A 27,868-nucleotide genomic window follows, 5' to 3' on the forward strand; every position below is an offset into this window, starting at 1 on the left:
AGTTACATCACAAACTAGGATATTAATCTGCTTCAAAATTGTTGCTTGAGGCCTGACTTTTTTTTTTTTTTGTCTCTCAAAGTAAACCTGTAGGTTACACAGGGAAAAGAACAAAGCCCTGTTCCTCTCGTGTTGATGTTTAGCAACAAAGCTTCCAGTTAAGTGAAATGTAAACCTTTTAATGAGAAGAGAACCAGAAGAGTTGGTGCCACCGAACCATCTATGTGTCCTGGATCCCTCCCTGCATCTCCCATTTGAGAATGTACTAGCAAAATAGTAGCTATCTTTTGTTCAGAAGTGAGTTTTAGCGATAAGTATTTTACAAATGGTTCTTCGCTTGAAAAAATACTGGAACTATGGCATTAGTCAATGATGTAAATATAGGATTCTGGGGGTTAGTGTATAGTCTGTTGCAGTATTATGGTTTGGAAATTGAGATTATAAGTAATGTGACTGGCTTTAAAAATGGGGCACCTGGGTGCCTCAGTTGAACATCCAACTCTTTTTTTTTTATAAATTCAGGTGATTTGGATCAGTTTTAGGTCTCCCATCCCTACTTTTTTTAAAAAAACTAATTTAGTTTTAAATTTATATCCAAGTTAGCATATAGTGCAACAATGTTTTTAGGAGTAGATTCCTTAATGCCCCTTACCCATTTAGCCCACCCCCCCCATAACCCCCCCAGTAACCCTCTGTTTGTTCTCTATATTTAAGAGTGTCTTATGTTTTGTCCCCCTCCCTGTTTTTATATTATTATTGCTTCCCTTCCCTTATGTTCATTTGTTTTTTTTACCTTAAAGTCCTCATATGAGTGAAGTCATTTGATATTTGTCTTTCTCTAATTTCACTTAGCATAATACCCTCCAGTTCCATCCACATAGTTGCAAATGGCAAGATTTCATTCTTTTTGATTGCCTAGTAATACTCCATTATATATATTATGTGTTGTGTATATATCTTTATCCATTCATCCATCGATGGACATTTGGGCTCTTCCCATACTTGGACTATTGTTGATAGCGCTGCTATAAACATTGAGGTGCATGCGCCCCTTCGAAACAGCATACTTGTATCCCTTGGGTAAATACCTAGTAGTGCAATTGCTGGGTCATAGGGCAGTTCTATTTTTAGTTTTTTGAGGAACCTCCACACTGTTTTCCAGAGTGGCTGCACCAGTTTGCCTTCCTACCAGCAGTGCAAGAGAGTTCCTCTTTCTCTGCATCCTCACCAACATCTGTTGTTGCCTGAGTTGTTAATGTGAGCCATTCTGACAGGTGTGAGGTGGTATCGCATTGTGGTTTCGGTGCATGTTTCTCTGATGATGGATGTTGAGCATTTTTTCATGTGTCAGTTGGCCATCTGGATGTCTTTCTTGGAGGAATGTCTATTCATGACTTTTGCCCATTTCTTCACTGGATTGATTATTTGTTTTTTGGGTGTTGAGTTTGAGAAGTTCTGTATAGAGTTTGGTTACTGATCCTTTATTAGTCATTTGCAAATATCTTCTCCCATTCTGCCGGTTGCCTTTTAGTTTTGCTGATTGTTTCTTTCCTGTGAAGAAGCTTTTTATTTTGATGAGGTCCCATAGTTCAGTTTTGCTTTTGTTTCCCTTGCCTCTGGAGACATGTTGAGTAAGAAGTTGCTGCGGCTGAGGTCAAACAGCTTTTTGCCTGCTTTCTCCTTGAGGATTTTGATGGCTTCCTGTCTTATGTTTAGGTCTTTCATCCATTTTGAGTTTATTTTTGTGTAAGGTGTAAGAAAGTGGTCCAGGTTCATTTTTCTGCATGTCGCTGTCCAGTTTTCCCAACACCATTTGCTGAAGAGACTGTCTTTATTCCATTGGATATTCTTTCCTGCTTTGTCAAAGATTAGTTGGCCGTATGTTTGTGGGTCCATTTCTGGGTGAGCATCCAACTCTTGTTTTTGGCTCAGGTCATGATCTCACGGTTTGTGGGATTGAGCCCTGTGTTGGGCCCTATACCGACAGTGTGGAGCCTGCCTGGGGTTCTCCCTCTCCCTCTCTCTCTGTAAGTAAATAAATATTTTAAAAAATGAAAAAAGGGGCTCCTGTCTGGTTCAGTCGGTTGAGAGTGTGGCTCTTGATCTCAGGGTCATGAGTTTGAGCCCCATGTTGAGTGTAGAGATTACTTAAATAAATAAATAAATAAATGAAAAAAGTACACCAGAACTTAGGTTTTGTCATCTAGGGAAGTGTTGTTCATTTATTACAGTGATAGAGCCATTAATAATTCTGGGAACTCTTGGAATTGTCTGTGTGCCTTGGATACATTTTTGCTATGTTAAGTAGTTGCACATCTTATTTTATTATTTTTTTTGCACATCATATTTTAAAGTTTTTTTTTTTTTTTTAATTCAAATTTTGGAAACAGCCAGTAGTGTTTTAGAGTCAAGTCCAATGAAGAGCTTTGAGAGATTGAGTGGTCATTACCACTTTGGGTCACCAATAAAGTACAACTTAACAAACTGTCTCTGAAGTTAATTCTAAAAGAGGAGTCAAGGATACTTTTGACCAAGGCAGTATTATTGAGATAACCTCAAAATTTACTCAAGTGATTACATTTGACATGGAGATCCTTCCTGGATGGAGGAGGTTCTAGAACAGTGCTGTTCAATAGAACTTTCTGGCATGGTAGAAATTGTTGTATATGTTGCGCTGTGGTTATTGAGCACTTGAAATGTGGCTGATGCGACTGAGGAGCTGAATTTTTATTTCATTTTGTAAGAATTTAAACTTTAAACAGCACATGTGGCTAGTGACTACCATCCTCGGTAGTGCAGATCTAGAACATTTAGCTTTCAGTGTGCCTTACAGACCAACATGAACAGTTGATGGTAAGACACTCTAAAAATCTTAAAACGGTTATTTTACCAGCAAAAATGAGTTGATTCTGGAATAGCAGAGAATTGCAATTCAAGATAAGCAGGCGGTAGCAAAAACCATAGGCCAGTCCAACAAAGTAAGCACGTTATTCTATGGAGAAGGTGGAAGTTGGGAAGGGTAAGTTTTTGAGAAGAGTCCATTGGAGAAAGGCAAGAGTTCAGGGTCATGACTGTTCCTCATTGGCTGAGTGAGGTAGTCAATTTCTTGGAGGAGATGCTGTATACATCTTATGCTGTTGGGGCCTGTTATTGAGGATTCTTTCCTGTTGACAATTGTGTTGGGATTGGTCATTGACAATTCGTGACTGATACTGCTTGAGAACTCCCCCTCCTGGCCTCCTGACTCCATGTTAGTGAGGTTTTCCTTTATTCATGTTCACATTATCAAGGCAAAGTAGTTCGTGGGATTTCTGGTCTGCCCTACCATACGTGCAGAGTAGTGGAGAGGCCAGAGTTGTCATGTATGTTCAGCGGTATCTAATTTTTATAGCCCCTGCAAATTTATCCTTGCTAAGGTGTTATGTATGTGAAGGATTTGAGATGAGAACCTTCCTCTGTATTTCCATTTTGATCACTGACTTCAGATGCTCATGGCTCCTCTTCCTGAAATTTAAGACCTGCCCCCGGCAGCCCCCATCTGTTACTTGTACCCACGGTTTGAGTGAGTGAAGACTTGGCACGCCACTAGAAAAAGCCTGCCAACCCTTGGTTTAAATCTTTGCTTGACAATGGTAGCCAGGTGAAGATCACTGAAATGAACAACTGAAATAAATTTAGGGTTTAAGAGGAAACTCCAGACATCTTTCATTTCCTACCACTAGAATCTTGAAGTAAAAGCTGATCATAGTAAATTTTTTTGATTGAATTCTAAAGCTCTTGTCTAACTTGATTTATTGCAAGAATCTTCTGATGTTAGCCAAACCAAGCTGCTCAGTGTTTTACTCACATGCTTTATACCTTTCCTCCTCCTTCCTCTCCTCCTCTGAAGTCTTTTCTCTGGGACTTCTTAATATCCTGACTGCTGACACCTGTACAAGGCTGTTACTTTCCTTTGAGCCCTTGCTGAAATCCTTCCTTGCCATGAAGCGTTTTCTTTCTGCCTTAATCCACTCCATCCTTCCATCTTCTAAAAACACTTCCAGGATCATTGCATGGCTTGGTATTTCTTGTAAGTTACATTGTAATCTTAGTTATTTTTCATATATGTGGGTCTTTTCTTCCCAACTACATTATAAACTCCTTGAGTTTAGGTCTCTGCTATGTATTTTTCTGTCACCTGTAGCAAGCACCAAGTATAATCTTTTAAAATACTGATACACTCTGACTGGCGTGTGTGTAGAATTATTGAAACAATTAAGACTATTTTCCTCATTCATTTTCTTTTTTTTTTTCTTTTAAAAAAATTTTTTTAATGTTTATTTATTTTTGAGAGAGACAGAGACAGAATGCAAGTGGGTCAGGGGCAGAGAGAGGGAGACACAGAATCCGAAGCAGGCTTCAGGCTCTGAGCCGTCAGCACAGAGCCCGATGTGGGGCTCGAACCCACAGAGCTGTGAGATCATGACCTGAGCCAAAGTCAGGTGCTCAACCGACTGAGCCACCCAGGCGCCCCTCATTCATTTTCTTTTTTTTTTTTTTTACATTTATTTATTTTTGAGAGGCAGAGGGAGACAGAGCACAAGTGGGGGAGGGGCAGAGAGAGGAGACACCGAATCTGAAGCAGGCTCCAGGCTCTGAGCTGTCAGCACAGAGCCTGATGCGGGGCTCGAACTCACGGACTGCAAGATCATGACCTGAGCCAAAGTTGGATGCTCAACCGACTGAGCCACCCAGGCACCCCCCTCATTCATTTTCTTTAGTGAGCATTGTTTATAAAGTACTGTGGGGAATATAACAATGACTAAAAGACAGTCTGGTGGAGTGCGTAGACGACACACACAACTTAGTGTGCCAGGTGCTAGGAAGAGGTACAGATTCAGTACTACAGGAAGTTACACATTTTCATTGGTGAGCATTGGAGAAGGGTTTGTGGGGCAGATGAGTGCCTGAATCTGCCCTTGTGTAAGGTTTCAGCAGATGGAGGTAACTAGACTTGGAAAGGGCATTCAAGGCTGAGTGAACCACCTGAAACGAAAGCACAGAGGAGTGAAACGCTGAGGCTTCTGTAGTGGATTTGGGGAATCGGACACGTGGATGGTTCATGTGCATGTAATTGAGAAAATGAACCTCAGGTGACTTTTATCGATCGTTCAGCAGTGAGTGGTTCTTGAATGTAAGCATCAGAATCACCAGAAGGGCTAAAAATACAAGTAGCTGGTCCCCCACCCAGAGTTTGTTTCAGTAAGTCTGGGGTGGGGGAGGGCCCTGATAAGTTTCTAGGTGATGCTGCTGCTGCTGCACATTTTGAGAACTAATCTGGAGTACCATTCCATCTGATAACCAACTTAGAGAAATGCCTGGTTTACATATATAAATACCCCAATATTAATGGATAATTGTGTTCTTTTTGCATTATGTACGTAAAGTCTTCCCACAAATTTTAAGTTCAGTTATGTCACTCACCCGCCAGCACAGCGCTCTGCCAGTGGTAATACAGTAGTAAATACTGTACTTGCTAACTTGGCGTCCGCATCTGTGACTATCTGAGCCAGAAGCACATGCTTCTGGAAGCCCTTAGGGAATGGGGGTTTTCAACCTTTGCAACTCTAAATACAAAGCACAAATGGATAGAACAGCAGTTCTCAACACTTTTTTCCTTAGGACCCTTTTACATTCTTAAAAATTATTGAGGTGTCCAGAGAGCTTTTCTTTATTTAGGTTTTATCTATTGATGTTTATACCATTTAGAAATTAAAGCTGGAAATATTACTTCATCAGAAATTAGAAATCCATTACATGTTACATAAATTTTTAATGAGTAACTTTCTCTAAAATAAAAACTTGAACGAAGATGGCATTGTTTTTACATTTTTGCAAATCTGTCTTTAATAGAAGACGGCTTAATAGGAGACAGCTGCTTCCTCATTCGATCTGTAGTGAATCGTTTCGGTTGATGCACATGAAGGAAATTGGCCTCAACGGATGAAGAGGAAGGGAAAGGAGTATTTTTAAGAGCATTTTCAGATAGTTATGGATTTTCTTCTACCAAAATTTGATAGGTTGTAGTTTATTAAAACTGGAGTCTGAAACCGTATGAATGAACTTCTATTGTTACATAACAATCCATTGGTTTAATTTGTGCTTTGAATGAATATTTTACCCATGAGTGATTTTGTAACATTATGCATTGTCCGTTGAAAAAGATTGATTCACTGAGTTATGGCACATTTCCATATTCTGGCACATTTCATTATAATATCAAAAAATTACATTTGTTAATCCTGTTGATTTCATCAGAGAATTCTTCAGTATTGGGAAACTGTCAAGCTCACAGTGGAGGATATGTTTTCCAAAATTTGAAGTTTCTCTTGAATACCTAGAATTTATCTTTTTTTTTTTAAATCTGTGCTTATATTTTATTTAATTTATTTTTGTAATTTTACATCCAAGTTAGTTAGCATAGAGTCCAACAATGATTTCAGAAGTAGATTCCTTAATGCCCCTACCCATTTAGCCGATCCCCCCTCCACAACCCCTCCAGTAATCCTGTTTGTTCTCCATATTTAAGAGTCTCTTATGTTTTGTCCCCCTCCCTGTTTTTGTATTATTTTTGCTTCCCTTCCCTTATGTTCATTTGTTTTTTATCTCAAAGTACTCATATGAGTGAAGTCACGATATTTGTCTCTCTAATTTCGTTTAGTGTAATATCCTCTAGTTCCATCCACGTAGTTGCAAATGGCAAGATTTCCTGCTTTGTCAAAGATTAGTTGGCCATACACTTGTAGGTCCATTTTTGGGTTCTCTATTCTGTTCCATTGATCTGTTCCGTTGATTGTCTGTTTTTGTGCCAGTACCATACTGTCTTGAAGTATGACTTCAAGCTTCTTATACAGCTTGAAGTCTGTAAAATTTATCTTTGTTAACAAAGATAACCCTTCCTTGAAGGGACAGGGTCACATAGTTCATTTTCAAGAGAATGTCTGCCAGATTACCCAAGCCTCAGTAGCCATAGTTTACCAGTCATTTTTTTCAGGGACAATAGATGTTCCCTAAAGAAGTGGCTAATTGAGCGCGTTTCTCTGTTGTACAAGTTCTTCTCTGAGACGCAGTGGGGCACAGCTGAGGTGCTTCCTGTCTACTTGCCATGTTGCTGCAGAGTATTAAAAAGGCATGTATGTATTTAAGGGTTGGATTTCTTTTAAATTTTTTAAAATTTTAGTTTGTTTATTTTGAGAGAGAGAGTGCACAAGAGCATACTACCTCTTCATTACAGTGGAGGACGGATAATTTCATACTATCCCTTCCTGTGCTTCTGGGTTCACCTCATTTAGCCCAATTCTTCACTCCTTCTTTTCTTCCCAAACTCGAACTCACCTTCTGTAATTCAGGTTGTAATGATCAGTCTTCTATGTCCCCATCCTCTTCTGTGAACAGTCTCCTTCCCTCCTTGCCTTATCTGACACCTGCCTCTGAAGACTGCCTCCCACCTCCCCTGTAGCCCTCAGGGAGGTAACTCAGGGCCAGGCTGGTGTGATTGTTGGCCTAAACTGCTTCTCAGGCCTTCAGAAGCCCCAGCTCTTCTACCACCTGGTGTACCCCTGCAGCTGACATGCCCTGACCTCAGTCTCTCTCTCTCTCTGATTCCTTTTAACTTCTCCACTCCCTTTATCTGTGGACTCCCTGGTCCTTTGTAAAATCGCTTCCACACTCAGGCCACTGTGTTCCATCTCCCTGGTCAAAACCTTGAAGCTTCTCACTCTCACCATCACCTCTTATCTCTCGACTCAAAGGGGAGGGAGCATTAGTATCCCTTGGGAGTGTTAGCAGAACCCGAGGCCCCATCCCAGACCTGCTGAGTCAGAATCTGTAGTTTAACAGGATGTCGTTGAAGCACCTGGTACCCTCGTGATTACCACCCTCCATCCTGTTGAGGTGTCTCATCCCTCACTACTTTTCACTGTCAGAACTACCCTATCTTCACTTTCCTTCACCCATCTCAGATTCCCTGTCTCATTTTTTTTTAAGATTTATTTATTTTAAATTAAAGAATATTTTCATTTTTTTTAAACGTTTATTCGTTTTTGACAGAGACAGAGGACGAGCGGGGGACGGGCATAGAGAGAGGGGAGACACAGAATGTGAAGCAGGCTCCAGGCTCCGAGCTGTCAGCACAGAGCCCGACACGGGGCTCGAACCCATGAACCATGAGATCATGACCTGAGCTGAAGTCAGAAGCTTAACTGACTGAGCCACCCACGTGCCCCTAAAGATTTTATTTTTTAAAAGTAATCTCTACACCCAACATATGGCTTGAACTCACAACCCTGAGATCAAGAGTTGCATCCTCTGCTGACTGAACCAGCCAGGCATCCCTCCCTGTCCCTTTTTAATCGCTCCTTGTTTTTCCCTTCCATTTTAATTTAACTGGCAACATTTTGCTCATGAGTGAACTTAGCTCCCCACCTTCCTGGTACCTGTGCCTGAGCAGAAGCTTGTTAGTGGAAGAAAAGGTTAGTAGAGGAAAAGGGAGGCTGGTTTCGCTTTAAGTTTGTGACCGCAAATCTCATGTTCACTCTACTGCTTGGCGTTCCTGCTATATTTCCCCAGTAAGCTCCCATTTCTTGCTCAAAGACAAATATTTTTTGTGTTCAGCTTTCATTCTGAGCCTCCCAGAGGTCTCCCTGCTTTTTGCATGGGCCCATGAGAAAATGGAAGAGTGCCTTTTTCATAGTAGTTTCTCAGGAAATGTTTGTTGAATGAATGGATTACTATCTTGGAGGAAGATTGCCTTCAGAGCTCATCTATTAGGCAAAGCACAGGGTCTCAAAAGTGCCACCACCACTTCTTTGAGTGACCTTGAGAAAGCCACTTAACTGCTCAGACCTTCATTCTCTTTGTCCATGAATGGACAACCATTGATAACCGGTCACCTACCTTCCAGGTTATTTTGAGATGCAAGTAACTCAGTGTTATCTTTGTGCTTTTGGCACTCTTGCTCCTCTACACGTGTCCGTCATCTCAGTAAGACTGAGTCCTAATGTTTCTAATTGTGGTGTGCGGTCCTTCCTAACTTTGAATGTTAGGTTCAGTGGAAAGAACTTGGGACTCTGGAATCAGGCCTACTTACTGTTCATATCTCTGCTGCTCAGCCAAATGACCTCAGGTGGCCGGTCATTAACAAGTGAGGAAATACATCTGTTAATCTGAGGTGTTGATTCATTTGTTACGAAAGGACAGTAATTGTTGATCCATAGAATTGTAAGCCTCAAGTAGGATAATAATATGCATACAAACTATTTCTAGATTATAATACTGTGTGTATTATGGTTTGTACATTTTGGGAGGGTTTGTACAGAGGAGAAGGGTGGTTTGTCTTATTTTAGGTCCAAAACTCTTGAGATTCGGTAAGCACAAACATCAGAAATTCAACTACCCTCAGCATATTAGAGAGTCAAGAATGTCTTTTTTTTTTTTTTTTTCTCTTTTGCATGTATTTTGGAAGTGATTAGTTTTAAGGTGACATTCACTGACCTTGAAACATTATATGGAGATGTTGCTTCTTGGTCATTACGATTTGTAGGTACCATGACCAAGACTTTGATCTTTTCTTTCTCAGTGAATTGATTTTTTTGAAGTAAGCCTGACCTGCCATTCATTAATAATACATGAAGAAGAAACTTGAATTGGGAGATTAAAAAACCCAGCATTGGTGGTGGTGTTACTAATTCTTTTATCGAGACAGACTAGACTTTTCTCCTTTGTTATATCTTGGTCACAGTTCCCTGCTTCGGGATTCAAATGACTCGTATGGACCAAGAGGCAGAGGCATTCAGTTAGGCCACAAAGTCTAGACTTCGGGTTTATAGCTAGCTAAACGTAGGTTCCTAATAACCACATGCTCTGTTCTTTTGACTGTGGCTTGTAGATGCTCAGATTTTTGTGAGCTCAGGGTGTTGAGCTGCAAAGTTTGAAATTGGCTGAGGCTTCCTAGTTGCTGATTATGGTGTTTTTCACAATCTCTCTTGAGGGAGGAGCGCTTGACCAGAGCCCAAAAACTCACTGTTCTGCCTGAGTGGAGTATTTTAAGGAGCACGTCATGCTCTCTTCTTACCATCGTAATAACTTCCCCAGGACCATTGTACTCTGTCTGTTCTGTTCTTACCTACCTGACCCTTTCACCTTATAATGTTGGACCAGGCAGTTTCTGACCTTAGCCTGTCCCCACCCTCTTCAGATTCTCTGCGCATGTCAGTAGTCTTTTTCAGCTTAGAGGGGACTCAGCCATTCCCTTCCACCTAAGGCAGTAGCAAGAACAAGTAAATCTGCTTGAAACTTACAGGCTGTGTATGGTGAGGGTCTGACAGTAAAGCAGGTGGCTTCAAACCCGACTCTGAATCAGCTCCCCACCCTGACATGGACTCCCACACCCATTGCCACCATGATGGCAGGGATGATGATGATGGTGGTTATAGAAAGGAGTCCTGGAATTTTGTATTAATAGTCAAGATTGGCAATCACTGTCTTCCAGTAAACAGTGGTTCTTTGTTAAGCAGAATCTTCAAGCCACACAATTTACATTTCACATTATTAAAAACACCTTGTACCATTTTGGACCCTTTCAAGATTCATGGGGAATCTGCAGATGGAGCCTGATGAGGCAACTGTCTTGGTTTGATTTCTGTCCAGTCTGATTGTCTTTGAACAGGAAAGCTGACATGGCTGTATTCGTTTCCTAGGGCTGCCGTAACAAATTACCACAAACTGGGTGGCTTAAAACAACAGAAATGTGTTCTCTCACAGTTCTGGAGGCCAGAAGTCAGAAATGAATGTGCCAATAGTGTTGGATCCTTCTGGAGGCTCTGAGGGAGCATTCCTTTCAGTGCCCGTCCCTGAGATTTTGGTGGCTGTCGGCTCTCCTTGGCTTTGGACACATCAGTGCAATCTCTGCCTCCATCTTCTTGTAGCCTTCTTGGTGTGCTCTCTTGCTCTAATAAGGACACTTGTCAATGGGTTTAGGGCCCAGCCAGGTAATCCCCAGGATGATCTCAAGATCCTTAACTGAATTACATCTGCAAAGACTCTTGTTCCAAATAAGGTCACATTCACAGGTTCTAGATGGATATATCTGGGTGGGGGAGGGGTGGGCACTGTTCAGTCCACTCTAGGGGCCATAGCAGGCTCTTCTGACATCCCCGGCCAGATTTTTTGCTGCTGCTCATCATTGCTTGTAAGAGAGACAGACTGGCAGGGGCGCCTGGGTAGCTTAGTCAGTTGAGTGGCCTACTTCTTCTCAGGTTATGATCTCAGAGTTCACGAGTTTGAGCCCCATATCAGGCACTGTGCTGACAGCTCAGAGCCCGGAGCCTGCCTCAGATTCTGTGTCTCCCTCTCTCTCCGCCCCTCCCCCAGTTGCTCTCTGTCTCTCAAATAAGTAAACATTAAAACAAAACAAAAAGAATGGCAGAGTGACATCCATCTGTGTGCTTCCTCATCCCAGCTCTACTAGCAGAGAAAAGTGCAAAATCATTTGACAAGAGAGTCAGTAACATTTTTCTCATATTCTGTTTTTAGGTGTTATGTCTAGAACTCTTTTCTCATATTCCTAAATTCCTAAGTTTTTCTCCTCTCTTAGAATAAGACAAGATCCTATTTTGCCTGGGCCCAAAGTTGCAGTTTCATACCTGGTCTTGAGTAAATAAAAAGTGTATTGTATTTCTCTGTAGATAGGACAAAAACAATTTTCTTTCACTTCCCAGATACAGCTTTTTCTTACAGAGTTTGAACCTCCCTCTAGTTTGACATGTATATGGTTTTGTATTGAGCATTGCATAATTCTGTGAACTTAAAAAGGTACATTAATACCAGCTTGTGGTCATAAAACTTAAGCAATATACAAATGAATGCAATAAAAATTTGAAAGCCCCCTTCTTTTCCTTTTTCACATTTTTCTGAATCCTGTTATGTGGATGTGTGGATTTTAGGCACTGTACTGAGCTGGTAATGTTAGGTAAAGAAAAATGAATGTATTGCTAGGCTCGACTACTTGTTTGTAGGGTGGTAAACTGCTTCTAAATCCATTTCAGCCGCATCTTCATGTCTTTATCTAGAGTTTTCTAGGTTACGTGTGGAGATAGTGTATCATCATGTATAAAGAAAAGTTTAGCTTGCGAAACTGCTTTAATAATAGATGTTATTTTGGGGTGCCTGGGTGGCTCAGTCGGTTGAGCGTCTGACTTCGGCTCAGGTCATGATCTCACAGTTAGTGAGTTTGAGCCCTGCATCTGGTTCTGTGCTGACAGCTCAGAGCCTGGAGCCTGCTTCAGATTCTGTGTCTCCCTCTCTCTGCCCCTAACCCGCTTGCATTCTGTTTCTGTCTCTCTCAAAAATAAACATTAAAAAAAAATGATAGATGTTATTTCTACTTTCTTCCTCCTATAGATTCTAAATTCTGTTTATATTTTTCTTTTTGCAGGTTTAACCCAGAGACTGACTTCACCATAGAAACACCCATAGTTATATCAATGGTTGGGGCAAGATAGTGGCAACAGGCAAAGGAAAAATAGCTTTGACATCCTAAGGACAATGAGTATGCTAAAACCAAGTGGGCTTAAGGCCCCTACCAAGATCCTTAAACCTGGAAGCACAGCCTTGAAGACACCTGCTGCTGGTAAGGCTTTCTGTTTTCCCTTAGTAGAAATCAATTAGAATCCTATTTGAAAACTTTAAAAAGACAGCCTTATAAAACTTCATATTCTTGAAAATATTTGAAAAAGGTTTAATTAAAAGACCTGGAATTTTATATCTAAAAATCTTAAAAAAATTTTTTTTTAATGTTTATTTTTGAGAGAGAGACAGAGTGTGAGTTGGGAAGGAGCAGAGAAAGAGGGAGACACAGAATCTGAAACAGGCTCCAGGCATAACCTGACGAGGGGCTCAAACTCATAAACCGTGAGATCATGACCTGAGCCAAAGTCGGATGCTTAACTGAACCACCCAAGTGCCTATATATCTAAAAATCTTAATAAAGAGTTTACTTTTCTTGTAGGTTGTCTTTTTTTTTTGTTTTTTTTGTTTTTTGACTTAGTTTATTTAGGGGTACCTGGGTGGCTCAGTTGGTTAAGTGACTGTTGGTTTTGGCTCAGGTCATGATCTTGTGGTTCGTGAGTTCGAGCCCCACATCAGGCTCCGTGCTGGCAGCATGGAGTCTGCTTGGGATTCTCTCTCTCCCTCTCTCTCTGCCCCTCCCGTTTGCTCTCTCTCTTGCTCAAAATGAATAAATAAATTAAAAAGAAAATAAACTTAATTTGTTTAGTGCATGGTGCCAAAACAGTTGTCAAGTGACTTTAGTATTTAATCCTTACGGTGTTAAGATACAGTACTTTGTTTTTCTCCCTGTGTCATTTTGAACTCATCTGGACCTTTCTCCTTGGGGCTTAGGGACATGTGGAGAAAACAAAGACAAGTCTGGTTTAAGAGATTTGATGACACTAACCGATCTGAAGTTGGCCATTGGTTTCAAGGGAGCAGGTGGTACAGTGGCCCAAATCTGGCTTATGCGGGAAATCATCCCCATTTCATAGATGAACCCATGCCCTTGACCATCTTCAGCCTCTTCCTCCTCTGTTTTCCATCTCCTCCTCCACCATTTCAATTTATATCCCATAATGGCCACCTAAGGTCTTTAAGAGAGACAGGAGAGGGTATCTGATACTTGCTTTTATGGGCTTTTAATGTGATTTATACACTATTGAATAGGTTATCAGCCATCCCAGACAGATGTCCACCGTAAAATATTAGTCCAACCTTGTTTCTTTAAGTTTTTCCATAAAACCTCATTGATCTTTCATGAGGGCAGGGATCTTTGTGGTTGTTTTTTTTTCCCCACTACCCAAATCCACCCACATACGTGGAACATTGTCTAGCTCATAACAGGAGCTCATTAAATATTTGTTGACTGAATAAAGGTCCCAAATTATTTACATTTTGTGTAATGAGGATAAACCCATGTTTTCCTGTGTTTTTATCAGAGAAGCCATAAAACATCTTAGATGAGAGGCAAGCTTTGCTTTGGCATCTCTTATTCTCCTTCCCCTCAAAATCCTTTCTCTCTTTAGGACCCCTTCAAATGCTGCCCCTTCCTTGAGCCCTTCCACAGTTATACTCACCTTTGTTTTAGACAAATTAAAAAAAAAAATTCTTTTAATGTTTATTTATTTTTGAGACCGAGACAGAGCATGAGTGGGGGAGGGGCAGATTGAGAGGGAGACACAGCATCCGAAGCAGCCTCCAGGCTCTGAGCTGTCAGCACAGAGCCCGACTCGGGGCTCAAACTCATGAACGATGAGATCATGGCCTGAGCTGAAGTCAAACGTTTAACTGACTGAACCACCCAGGTGCCCTCTCACCCCTGTTTTAGAATTGTCTTTTTCACTTTTAGCATTTTTTATGCACACCCTTTAGCATATAAAGTCCTTGGGTGCAGGAGATCAGGAGAAATTCACTTGGTTACCTCAACAGTATTCAGCACACACTAGTTGGTTTTTGTTTGTTTTTTTTTTTTTTTTTAGAGTCAAGCAGCCTATAAACATTAAAATTTAATATGCTTAAAAGGAAATAATTACCAGTTGGAGCACTTTTATGAGGATTGTTTTTCAGAAACTCATGCTTTCAGCACTCTGTCAGGAAGAATTGTTCATGTACAAAGCTGGAATAGATCCTAAAAAACTGGGCTGGCCTGTCTTTGGCAGATGATTATCTGTTTGATCTGAGAGCGTCTACCGTCTTCTAAAAACAACAACAACAACAACACAAACCCTTCATAAATCAAAACTCCACAGTCTCCTGTGTAGGGTAAAGGGATGTTCCTCCTCCTTAGGCCGTCCAGACAATTCTGTTCTTTGATCTGTGCATGGTTCACTCTTTCTGTTGATCAGGCCTCAGGCCAGATGTTACTTCCTCCAGGAGGCCTTTCCTGACTGCTCTGCCTAAAGCCACCGTCTCCTCCACCGCACTTCCATCACCTGAAATCACCTGGTGTGTCTTTTGACTGACCCCACGTCTCTACTCTGGGCTCTGTAATGGCATGGGCTGTGCTGTCGTGCTTTGTCCCCTCGTGAAGAACAGTGCCTGTGACTAGGTGCTGGAGTGGTGGAAACTCAAAGAAAAGAGGAGCATGAATAAATACATTATTTCATTTAATCTTTATTTTTATTTTTTTGAAGTTTATTTATTTTGGGTGGGGGGAAGGGCAGAGAAAAAGAATCCCAAGTAGGCTCCGCAAGGTCAGTGCAGAGCCCAATGTGGGGCTTGGACTCACGAACTGCAAGACCATGACCTGAGCCAAAAGTGGACGCCTAACCGACTGAGCCACCCAGGTATCCCTTATTTTATTACTTTTTTAAAGCTTATTTATTTTGAGAGAGAGCCAGCGTGTGCATGTGAGCGGGAGAGGGGGTAGAGAGAGACAGAATCCCAAGCCGTTTCCACACTGTCACAGAACCTGAGACAGGGTTGGATCCCATGAACCGTGAGATCATGACCTGAGCTGAAATCAAGAGTTGGACACTTAATCAATTGAGCCACGCAGGCACCCCTAAAGCTCTTTACATTTATTTATTTTTGAGAGACAGAGAGACGGAGCACAAGTGGGGAGGGGCAGAGAGAGAAGGAGGCAGAATTTGAAGCAGGCTCCAGGCTCTGTGCCCTCAGCACAGAGCCCGACGCAGGGCCTGAACTCATAAATCGTGAGATCATGACCTGAGCCGAAGTCGGATGCCTAACCGACTGAGCCACTCAGGCGCCCCGAAAACTCTTTAGATACTACTTTCCTCTTACAGATGAAGAAATTGAACTCAGAGATCATGTAACATCCTAAGACTGCAATGTGCCTAGTAAATGGTAGTGTGCTTAAGGGGCACCTGGTGGCTCATTCAGTTAAGCGTCTGACTCTTGGTTTCTGCTCAGGTCATGATCTCGTGGCTTTATGAGTTCCAGCCCCATGTTGGGCTCCGTGCTGACAGTGTGGAGCCCTCTTGGGATTCTCTGTCTTCCTCTCTCTCTGCCCCTTCCCTGCTCCTGCTGTCTCTGTCTCTCTCAAAATAACCAAAAAAAAAAAAAAAAAAAAAAAAAATGATAGAGTGGTTAAGATTGTGGACTTGGCCAGTTCATACCAAATATTTAATGAGCACTTGCTGGATGAATGCTGGAATTTCCAGTGTAAATATCACATTTCTGGCAAAATTTAACTTCTGTTTTTGCCACAGGGTAGAGATTACATAAAGTCATCTTGCCTTAGCAGCGAGTTTGGCCAAGTGCTACCTTTTTTTTCCCTTGTGATTTCCACATCTCTGCCAGCAAAGGAATGGGGTTTATCTGGTGTCTTGGAGTGAGGTGGCAGGGCTGCAGCTCCGAGTCCCCTCCTTCTCCAGGCATGACTGCGAATCTCTGGACGACTGCGCCCACGAGGGAATAGCGCCCGTCTCCAGGGATCTGAGTGGGTGTTTGCTCCTGATGTGCAGGGAGGAGGGGAAAGGAAAAGATGAAATCAAACCTGTATTATGATCTATGGGAAAGGGACTCCCCCCCCCCCCCCCCCCCCGCTTGGACTTTTTCCAGTCATAATTGCCGGTAAGGATTAATCCCACCAGCTCACTGAGTTTCGACAGCATTGAAAATGGTAGTGGTGGGTCAAGTACTTTTATCTTTTTTTGTTGTTGTTTAATTGATTTAAGTAATCTCTATACCCAATGTGGAGCTCGACCTCACAACCCCGAGATCAAGAGTCGTACGCTTCACTCAGCCAGCCAGGTGCTCTAATGGGTTAAGTACTCTTTGCCTCCTTGTTAAAAAAAAAAAAAAAAAAAAAAGGACCGCACACCTTAGAAATGCTGTGACTCCTGTTGCTTTGGGCTTTCTCCAGTTTATTTTCCTTTAAGGTAGAAAGGAGTGGTCTGCTCGAATATGAAAGTGAATCTTCTCTGATCCTTTCTTCTGTTTGCAGTTGTAGCTCCAGTGGAAAGAACAACATCCAGTGAAAAAGCATCAAGTGCGCCATCCTCTGAGGCACAAGAGGAATTTGTGGATGACTTTCGAGTCGGGGAGAGAGTTTGGGTGAATGGGAATAAACCTGGATTCATCCAGTTTCTGGGAGAAACCCAGTTCGCACCGGGCCAGTGGGCCGGGATTGTTTTAGATGAACCCATAGGCAAAAATGACGGTTCAGTGGCAGGAGTTCGGTACTTCCAGTGTGAGCCTCTAAAGGGCATATTCACCCGCCCTTCGAAGTTGACAAGGAAGGTGCAGGCAGAAGATGAAGCTAACGGCCTGCAGACGACTCCTGCTTCCAGAGCGACTTCGCCTCTGTCCACCTCAACGGCCGGCATGATGACCTCGTCCCCAGCAGTCCCTTCAAATATCCCCCATAAATCGTCCCAGCCAACAGCAAAGGAACCTTCAGCTACGTCTCAGATCAGCAACCTTACAAAAACTGCCAGTGAATCTATCTCCAACCTCTCAGAGGCCGGTTCAATCAAGAAAGGAGAAAGAGAGCTCAAAATTGGAGACAGAGTATTGGTGAGTCCATAGACCTTTCTGAGGTCATTGTGTTGAACTGAGACTAGTTACTGATGAATGGTTGAAATGCACACAGACAGGCTTGGCGTCTGTTTTAGAGGGACCGCTCATTTATAGAGAAATTCGTCAACTTTTCTAATTGTTGGGTTTATGTGTGAAAATGCAGCAAATTAGTAACTGGCTGTATAGTATGAACATAAGTTTGCAATGGTTAGTTGAAGTTTTATCTACCAGGTTAGCCAAAAGAATGTTGAATTTATTATTTGTAACTATTACTTGACAAAACAAGCTCAGAAGTGGACTTGGAAAGTTTTTTCCCCCTGGTTCTTAATTTTTGCTTTAAGGGTGGTGTGTAGGTGTATATAAGATCCTGCTTTTTTAGGTGTCTTGAAAAACTCAGACAAAACAGGATGTCATTTCAGAATTCCTGTGCCTCTGAAATTACCAGGTTCAGATCTAGGAAAAGGAAGGAAATGTGCAGTAGTTTCTGTTTACTAATAGGCAAGAAACACAACATGTAAGGTCTATGCTGTATGTAATTCTAGAACCCCTGAATTTATGACAGTGGTTGATGTGTTCTTTGTTTTAAACAAGAAGCTAAAAAACACCAGCTTTGCATTTGTGACCTCAGCAAGTTAACTTCCCAGTTTCCTCATCCGTAAGAACATAATAATAGTACTAACTAACCTCCTAGCATCATTGGAAGGATTAAATTAGATAACGCATTTAAACTTTTTTTTTTTAATTTTTAAAAATTTTTATTTATTTTTGAGAGAGAGAGAGAGAGAGAGCGAGCATGAAAAGTGGAAGGGCAGAAAGAGAGGGAGACACAGAATCCGAAGCAGGCTCCAGGCTCTGAGCTGTCAGCACAGAGCCCGATGTGGGACTCGAACCCACAAACTGCGAGATCATGACCTGAGCCAAAGTCGGACACTTAACCGGCTGAGCCACCCAGGCACCCCAACACATTTAAATTTCTTAGCAGCGCCTGGTAGACAGCAAACACTCGAGATGGTAACTCTTTTTTTCACTGATGAAAATTTAAAGCTTTCCTATTTCACTCTGTGAACACTTCAGTTAGTTCGGTTAAGGCATGAAGTTGGTCAGCAGTGTCTAACCCTTTGCTCTTCCTTTTCTCGTGTCTGTTGAGCAGCTGTAGAAGTCGCCGGGCGTGGCAGCTTCCAGTGATGCAATGGGAAGACGGGGAGAGCTGTTAGCCCTCAGTGTGCCTCAGGTGGTGTTTCCACCGTGCTCTGGAGGAGCCCCGTGGAACTGAGGAGAAGGAGGCTCGGAGAAGGGTGGTCACTAGTTCAAGGGCTTCCAACCCAAAGAGGGGTAGACGTGCAATTTAAATTTTGGTCTTTTTACTCAGGTGCCTGTTGTGGAGAGGTGATGATTGACAGTATACTTTTTTTTTATGTTTATTTTTGAGAGAGAGAGCACACATGTGCACAGGAAAGGGGCAGAGAGAGAGGGAATGTTTCAAGAATCCCATGCACGCAGAGCCCAATGCAGGGCTCGAACTCACAAACTGTGAGATCTTGACCTGAGCTGAAATCAAGAGTCAGACACTTAACCGATTGAGCCACCCAGGTGCCCAACAGTATAATTGTAAAATTAGAAGTGGTCTTTGTGGTTTTGTTGTGTTACAGATAGAAAACTTACACCCAGGGAAATGAAGTGACTACCTACAGGTCACACAGTGGGTTCCCAGCAGATTTTAGAGTTAGGACCCAGGACTTCTGCCCCCCAGGCCTGTAGCACCATGAATCCAGGAGACCTCACATACCTGTGGGGGCCTTCTAATACCTCTTACCTTCAAGGGGTTCCTTCTGGATCCCTTTGTTTCAAGGTCAGTGTGTTCCCTCTTCGGTTAGTCATGAATTTCAAAGGCAGATGTGTCAGAACTTAGAGCATGTTAAGACAGCTTTTCCATGCCATGCAACTCAACCTATATCTCATTTGTTTAGCTGCTGTTCCCTTGCTGTACCAGTTTTGGGTTTCGTACAACTGCTCTTTTGTGGCAATAAAGGTTTTTTGATACTTACTTTTTTTCTTTTCCTTCTTTTTTTTTTTTTTAATTTTTTTTTTTCCAACGTTTTTTATTTATTTTTGGGACAGAGAGAGACAGAGCATGAACGGGGGAGGGGCAGAGAGAGAGGGAGACACAGAATCGGAAACAGGCTCCAGGCTCCGAGCCATCAGCCATCAGCCCAGAGCCTGACGCGGGGCTCGAGCCCCCTGGGGGCGCCACCCAGGCGCCCCTCTTTTTTTTTTTTTTAACTCTGTAGATAACTGCTGCCATGAATGCCTTTAAAATTTTTTGCTGTGTGTATATATCTTACTTTCACAGGGTAAATTCATAGAGGTGGAATTACTAGTTTAAAGGGTATAAACATTTTTAAGGCTTATGGTACATACTCACATAGTAAGCTTTGGTTAAATCGGAAACCTGTTACCTTAGCACAGGACTGCTCTGTAGATTAGATTGCAGGTTATATGCAATGCCAGACTAAGTGCTTTTTGTCAACAACTTCTTTCCTTCCCATTGGAGAAAGCACATGGCACACTTTCAAAACAAGAAACTCTCCCTTTCCACCAAGCAAAGTGAGTTGATTGAAATCCTGGTCCAGTGGTAAACCGCTTGACTGCTAAAACAGCCGAAATACATGATCAGCATGGTTTAACTCACAGCAAAAGGCTGACACGAGGATGCTGTGATTAAAGTGGACCTGAAGGATAGGAATTGGGCTGCCCAAAGGAAGTGGTGGTGGGCAGAAGGAGCCTTCTGGCTGAGGGAGGGGCAGACTCCCTGGGATGGGAAGGCGTTGGCATGTTTGAGGAAGAGACCAGTGTCCTTCCCCAGGTGCAGTGTGTGGTAGGAGGTGAGGCTAGTTAACTATGTGGGGTCTGCAGGGACAGGTGACATGGAGCCTATGAGGACAGGCTGTGTTCTCGTTAGGAACAATGAGAGTGGTATTGGATTTGTAGCTTGGGAAGATCACTCTGACTGCTTTGTACAGAATGGACTCGAGGTGGGTAAGAACGGGTTGGAGGTGACCTTTCTTTGAAGAGGTTGGACGTTGAAGGAGAGTACAGAGGTCCGGCGGATGGTCAGGCTGATGCTGGAGGAGTGCTGGGTCTCGGGAAGATTTTGTTTATTTTCTTTTTTTAAAGATGTCAACATCTGGAATATTTATATTCTGACTAAAATGATCTGGACCCAAGGAACAGGTTACAGACACAGTAGAGAGAGGGGATAAGTGGTGGACAGAAGTTCCTGGAAGGAGATGTCACCCCAAGCTCATACACAGGAAGAATTAACTGGCTTGTGATTAAGAGAGGGAGACTTCCTCCATTTTTATAGGAAGGAAGAAGGTGAATCTGCAGACACAGGTTGGAGTGTAGAGGTTTGAATGGTGTACTGCTAGGAAAATTTTAATGACATGGTCAGAACTGGCATACTTGGAACAAAATTTAACTTGAATCTATGAGAATTTTAAGTCTTATGAGTGTATTATTGGAAGCAATAAAATTATTCACTGCCTTTGGTTAGTATTTCTAGGAGAAATTACAAGAGTACCTTAGAGTCACAGCATTTTAGAGCCTGGATGGGATCTTTTGAAATCACCAAATGCCTCACTTTGCTTATAATACTGAAGCCCAGAGAAGAAGCAGGACTTGCCTCAGGTTGTATAGGTTTGTGATAAATGTGTGTGCGAATGTCCCAGTTTCTGTGTAACACACCGCTTTGTTTAATAGAAATCTTTGATTTAGAAATATGAAACATTTTTGCTTCAAGATGAATTTATTAAGGAAATTAGATATGAAAATCTGAAATATTTCATACAGAATTTTCCTAATTAAAGTTGGTTACCAAAATCCCACAAAACTAAGATCATCAGATCACTGTTATGTGAGGCTTGTTCTAGAATGTTCCCAGTCCCACCCACAGGGCCCTCTTGACTTCTGCCATGTTGAACTGGTACAGAGAATCCGGCAATTGAGCTTGCCTTCATACCCCCACCCTCCGTAACTTCACTTCTTCAGCCCATTGCAGGAAGAGCAAGAAAGTGGATTTCTGCAGTGGGTGTGGTGTTTAGCCAAACGACCTGTGTAAGACCCCAGTAGGAGCTCTGGAGCTATGACTGTATCAGGCATGTGTTTCTTAGGAAGGCAGTTAGGGCTTGCTGAAGCTCCCCCTTGTCACCTCTCCCCTGCACCGTACGCTCATAGTCGCCAGCAGGATCAGTTAGCCATGGAGTAAGTTGTGCTGATTTTGGTAATATCTGGAAGCCCGAGGAGGGTCCGTCAGAGCTGCTTGTAACAAACCCATGTGTGTCCTTCCCGTCTCTCTCTGGTCTCTGTGCACCCATTTGTCCTCGTGAATATTGCATGGATCTCCCCGAAGATTGCTTTAGCCCATCCGGTGTGATGAGCTGCTTTGGCTTCATACTGGGGCTCACTGCACTCTCAGAGACCTGCCTCGTTGCAGACTGGGAATCTCTAGGGTAACTAATTGCCCTGAATATTTTTGAGATGGCCTTGCTGCGTTTTTGGGTATATTTGATATTTCAAGGAGGTGATGTCAGATTCTTGAGAAACATGACTGACTTCCAGCTGTTGTGTTTCAACATGGTTGTCTCCATATCTGGGACTGTATGTTCTGTGCCAAATTCTTAGCCTATGACCATATATGAGAAGGAGACTTCTAAGCACTTTATTTTTTAAAATGACAAGTTTAATGTTCTTATAAGCTGCTCCCAGAGCTCTTACACTAACAGTCCTACGGTATAGATCTGTAGGTCTTTTGGATACTGTGAAAGAAGAAAAAAGTCTTCCTGAGAATTAAAAAATACCTTTATTCATAAGATTTATTTTGTGTGTGCTTGAACCTTAAATAACTATAGTTCATCTAGTATATACTTTGTGTGTCTCTCTTGATTAGTTCAATGTTACGTTTGTGAGATCTGTCTGTAACTTATTAATTTAAAACACACATATAGCAGGGTCATATTGTGTAAACACCACTTCACAATATACTTCTGTTGACTGGAGGCATTTCTATGCTAGTAAATACAATTCTTATTTAAAATAAGAAGGGGTACCTGGGTGGCTCAGTAGGTTAAGTACCTGACTCTTGATTTTGGCTCAGGTCATGATCTCGTGGTTCATGAGTTCAAGTGCCACATCGGCTCCATGCGGATGGTTGTGGAGCCTGCTTGAGATTCATTTTCTCTCTGTGCCCTTCCCTTGCTTGTGTGCTATCTCTCTCTCTCTCAAAACAAATAAACTTAAAAAAAAAAAAAAGTTCTCTTTGGTATCACACTCTTTGGAAGCTATTGCACCTAATTTAATCATAGGCATTAGATTGCTTCCATTGTTTTCCCTAGAAATGAAGTTTCTGTGTAAAGGAATATATAAACATTTAAAATTATAATATATTGCCAAATTATAGTCCAGAGCACTATTACCATTTTATGTTTACATAAATATGACCCCACTAAATGCCCTTTCTAATAATTTGATTTCTTCTGGTTTCCTCAGTCCTCTTACCAGTAACTTAGAACCCCCAAATCTGCGAGTCTGGTTGTCACATTGCGCTTATATTGGGTATTTGTTCATCACCTACCTGGGCAGGTTCTCGTGGAAGTTGTTCTTTACTGTGGCCTCTCTGTACCTTGATTGCTGGATAGTTTGTTATTTTGAAATACAGAAAGATCTGTTATTTTGTATGCCGCAAAGTTGAGCAGACTCTAGATGTTCACATTATGTTAAAAACGTTTTGGAGAGGCATCTGCGTGGCTCAGTTGGTTAAGCATCTAATTCTTGGTTTCGGCTCAGGTTTGTGAGTTCGTGCCCCACATGGGACTCTGCTTTGATAGCGCAGAGCCTGCTTGGGATTCTCTCTGTCTGTCTCTCCCTCCCTCCCTCCCTCCCTCCCTCTCTCTCTCTCTCTCTCTCTCCCCCCCTCCCTCTCTCTCTCTCCCCCTCCCTCTCCCCCTCTCCCCCTCTCCCCCTCTCCCCCTCTCCCCCTCCCCCTCTTCCCCTCTCCCTCTCCCCCTCTTCCCCTCTCCCTCTCCCTCACTCTCTGCCCCTCTCCTGCTCACTCTCGCCCTCAAAATTAATAAGTAAATGCTTAAGAAAAAACGACAAACCTCTTTTTTGGAGACCCTGGCTGACTATGGGGATCTTTTCCAGCATAATAGATTTTACTCGGGGACCTGCAGAGAGCCTCACAGTATTGGTGAGAAGCTGGCTCCAGCAGCTGCCTCCTCTTTGTCAGAGCCAGGGCCAGTGGAATCACACCCTAGCAGTTCATGGTGGGTGCAGGTGCCCTTCCTCCTCCTCCCTGCTTTTACTTGTGAGAGGGTAGAATAAGTGTGTTTTTCTCACTTTTACTTGCAGGGCTTGAGGGTGCATAAAGCCATCCACCTGTTAGATTTCATGTCTTGGGTTTCGTCCTCCCCCTTCCCCTCTCTAGCCCTGTTGTCCTGCACTGTCTGAAGTGGGCTGGCATCACTTTCACCTGGACTTCCAGACCACTGTCCAGCCACTACCTGTCTCTCCCCAGTTCTGTTCTCCACACAGTTACAGAGCGGGGCATCTAAAATGGAGACCTGATCATGCTATTCCTGCATAAAACCCTTTGTGGTGCCCTGTCTGTCTACACTGGTGGTTTTGGTTTTGGTTTTGGTTTTGGTTTTGGTTTTACAGCGTTGGGAGAGTTTTCTCCGGGGCTTAGTCCCTGAGCCTGGCTAATTAATGTGAGATTAGGTTCTTTTTGCAAACATAAGATATCTTACAGAGATCAAAGCTGGTATCTCTCTAGCCTTGAAATCTTAGTGTAGGCCCTTGGGGCTCCGAAAGTTCTGGTTGAGAACACAGATCCCTCTGTCCTACTGTGGGACTGGGAGAGAGGAAAGGTCAACTACTGCCCAGGCCTGAGTCTAATGTTGGAAAGCCTGTTACTAGAGCACATCTTCTAACTCTTAGTATTGCTTTCATGAAATCGTTAAGCAGAATTAATCAAAATATCTTGAACCTGAGACTAGAGAGTTTGGGCAAAGAATGTTTTGAATAGGGGTTTTTAGAGAAGGAAAAATGTAGAAGTCTTCCTTGCAGCTTCTCAGGGATTGGTAATGGGTTTGTTTGACTTCTTCCTAGTTCCCAGGTAATCCTTTCCAGGGAACACTTATTTAATATACATACATGGTATGGTTAGCTGTTACATGTTGGCTCATTTCTTGCGGTAGTATTCTAGAAATACTATGAATGATGGAGTGAAATAGTTACAAGTTAATCTGGTTGGTGAGCATACTAACGTCTTTATACATTTTTATGTGTCTTTTCTTTTTAAAAGTAAGTAAATAAAGAGATGCTGTCTGATACCCAGTGGCATTTCAGTTTTCTGCCTTGCCAGCCTCTTAAGGGAATCCTACTCTTGCTGCTATGACATACATCCATTACCCCATTTATCATCTTTTTTTAAAGCTAAACCTATCTTTTATGTGGGTATAAAAAATAGCTGGTATATATATTTTTAATCTTGTTCTTTCTTTTTTTAAAATTTATTTTGAGAGAGAGTGCAAGCGTGAGTGGGGAGGGGCAGAGAGAGACCTAGAGAATCTCAGGTGCTTTCAGGGCAGAGCCTGACACGGGGCTCAATCTCACGAACTGTGAGACCGTGACCTGAGTCAAAATCAAAAAGTCTGATGGTCAACCGACTGAGTCACCCAGGCTCCCCTCTCTATTGTTTTTAAACCACTCTATGGAGGTATAGTATATGCATCCATTGTGAGTGTATAATTCAGTGGTATTTAATAAATGTATAGAGTTATAAAATCTCTGCAGTCCAGTTTTAGAATATTTCTAGCACCCTAAAAAGTTCTCTTTTACCAGTTGGCAAGTCATTTTCCACTCCCAACTCCAGCCCCAGGCAATCACTGATTTGCTTTCTGTCTTATTCCTTTCCTGGTCACTTTCTGTAAATGCCATTATATAACACACAGTTTTTTGTGTGTCTGGCCTCTTCCATAACATAATGTTTGAAGGTTCATCGTGTTGTAGCTCTTTGTTTTTCATGGCTAAATACATTCCGTTTTATGGATATATCACATTTCATTATCCATTTGCCTATATATTTTCTTAAATTTTTGTTAAAGGAATCCCTGCTCCTACTTCAAAATGTCCTGATTTTGGTACTTACTTATAAGCCTGTGTGAAAAAGTCAATAGTTCTGTGCCCATGCTCTGATGTTTAACCCTCTCCCCACCCCACCCCCTTTTTCTTTCTGTTTCTTGGTATTCTCATAGGCTTTACAGAAGGGAAGATGAATTTTAAGGGTTAACATGCAAGTCAAACAGCTTTTTCTTCTTTTAACCATCGTCTTTATAATTATGCCGTCTTTTTATTTTACCTGTTTGTTTTCAGGAGAGTTACAGAGTTTATGAGAGGATACCTGTTCCACATCATCTGCGCTTGTCGTATTATTTTTCTAAGGGGGTTTACTCACTATCATACATTACAGATGGAGAGACTGAAATGATGACATGGAGCGAAGAAACAATGACGTTTACTTAGCCCACGGAACCGGTAATAGCTGTATTTAACAGCTTCCGTCATTCAGTAAATATGCTGAGTGTCCACTCTGTGCCACACCTTCTTCTTGGTGCTGTAGATTTGGCACTGACCGACACACTGCTGTCTAACAGGGCTTCCCATTACGTTAAAATAAAATCTGAATTCCGTCCCTGCAGGGCCCACGTGCTCTGGATCCTGCCCACCCTTCTGACCTCCTTTCCCTCAACATGTCTCCCTTCCCCACTCCATTCAGCCACGCTGGCCTCCTTGCTGTTTCCAACCCCCAGACTCATTCGCACCTTGGGATTTGCCCTTTCTTCTGCCCCTGGATCTTCACATGGTTAGTGCCTAGTAGTCATTTGAGCCTTGGCTCAAAGGTCACCTCCTTGAGGATCCTTTTCCTGCTGCCCCGGCTAAAGATCCTTCACAGGCACTATCACATCACCCTATTTTGTTTTGTTCCCTAGCCCTCTACACTACTCAAAACGTTCATTTTGTTTATTTACTTGTTGATTGTCCATTTTCCCCTGACCAAAATTTAGGCTCCGTGAAAGTCTAGAGACTTTGTACGTCGTTCACGATCATATCCCCAGCACTTACGATAGTGCCTGACACATAGTAGGTGCTCGTAAATATTGTTAAAGAACCAGAGGGTTTTTAGTATAGCTGTCACGTACCCTCGAAGAGGGGGAGTAGAATTGTAAAGGATGACCACAAGAGGTGCAGTTAGGAGCCGGGGTAAAAATGAGGTAGGAAGGTTTAACCCTTCTCTGTGGGAGGCTTGCTCCAAAAAACCATCCCAAGTGGGGTTGGCTCTCTAGTTGAGGTAATACAGAATACCCGTGCTGGCACCTTCATTTCACAGCTGATTAAGTTTAAGTCAGGGCTAAATTTGTACTTGGTAAATGCCAATTAGCCATATTTACGTATAAACTTTTTATAAATAAACTGCTTAACTCAGAATATGGCAAACAAGAGGCCACCTCATGAAGTTTCGTTGATCATAATATTCCTGTGAAACAGTCCCTCGTTACCACTCATTGGACATTTGCTAGCTTTGGAAACCAGGACACAGATTACGGGGCACGTTTGGGATTGGTGATAAATAGATGGGAGAGTTCAGAGAGCATTAAGTGTTTCCTCTCTCCTGTTTGTGGACTCGCTCATTAGCTGGCTGAATTCGTCAGTGTTCTTCTTTGTCACAGGAGCACCGGAGTTTGCAAGAAGAGTATTTGTATGTTCGCACAGCATTTTGTAGAAGCCTCTTAAGACTACGTACTACTTTTCACCGGAATTGGTGGTCTCAGTTTCTCTCTCCATCAGTGACCAACACTGTGTTCTGTTTATATTTGTATCCCAAGAACCTAAGCACTCAAATATATATTGTATGAGTGAATAAGAACTTACAAATCTGAGATTTTCTGAAGCGTGAAAACAGTGGCTTTGTTTTTCTTTGAGGTCCTAGTTTGTTAATTTTGTCTCTAGTAGTGAGTTCTTTTTTTTTTTTTTTCCAATGTTTATCTTTCAGAGAGAGAGAGAGAGAGAGTAAGAGAGCAAGAGCGTGTGAGCAGGGGAGGGGCAGAGAGAGAGGGAGACATAGAATCTTAAGCAGGCTCCAGGCTCTGAGCTGTCAGCACAGAGCCTGACATGGGGCTCGAACTCAGGAACCACGAGATCACAAACTAAGCTGAAGTGAGACACCTAACCGACCCAG

General features: G+C 42.3%; 1 protein-coding gene across 15 annotated transcripts in view; it reads left to right on the forward strand.

The window, feature by feature from the left end:
- The window catches only part of CLIP1 (CAP-Gly domain containing linker protein 1), a 125,057-nt gene that overhangs the window by 24,120 nt on the left and 73,069 nt on the right, over positions 1–27,868 (forward strand). For all 15 annotated transcript variants that reach the window (XR_013551394.2, XM_078435848.2, XM_078435859.2 and 12 more), the window contains exons 2-3: positions 12,473–12,667; positions 17,000–17,571. Coding sequence is in view for 14 of the 15 variants with exons in the window: in XM_078435848.2 (XP_078291974.2) it covers positions 12,583–12,667; positions 17,000–17,571 (657 nt within the window). In the remaining variant the exon portion in view is untranslated. The remainder of the gene's footprint in view (positions 1–12,472; positions 12,668–16,999; positions 17,572–27,868) is intronic.

This window comes from Panthera onca, chromosome D3 (assembly GCF_046562875.1).
Source record: "Panthera onca isolate mPanOnc1 chromosome D3, mPanOnc1 haplotype 2, whole genome shotgun sequence".
Lineage (NCBI taxonomy): Eukaryota > Metazoa > Chordata > Mammalia > Carnivora > Felidae > Panthera > Panthera onca.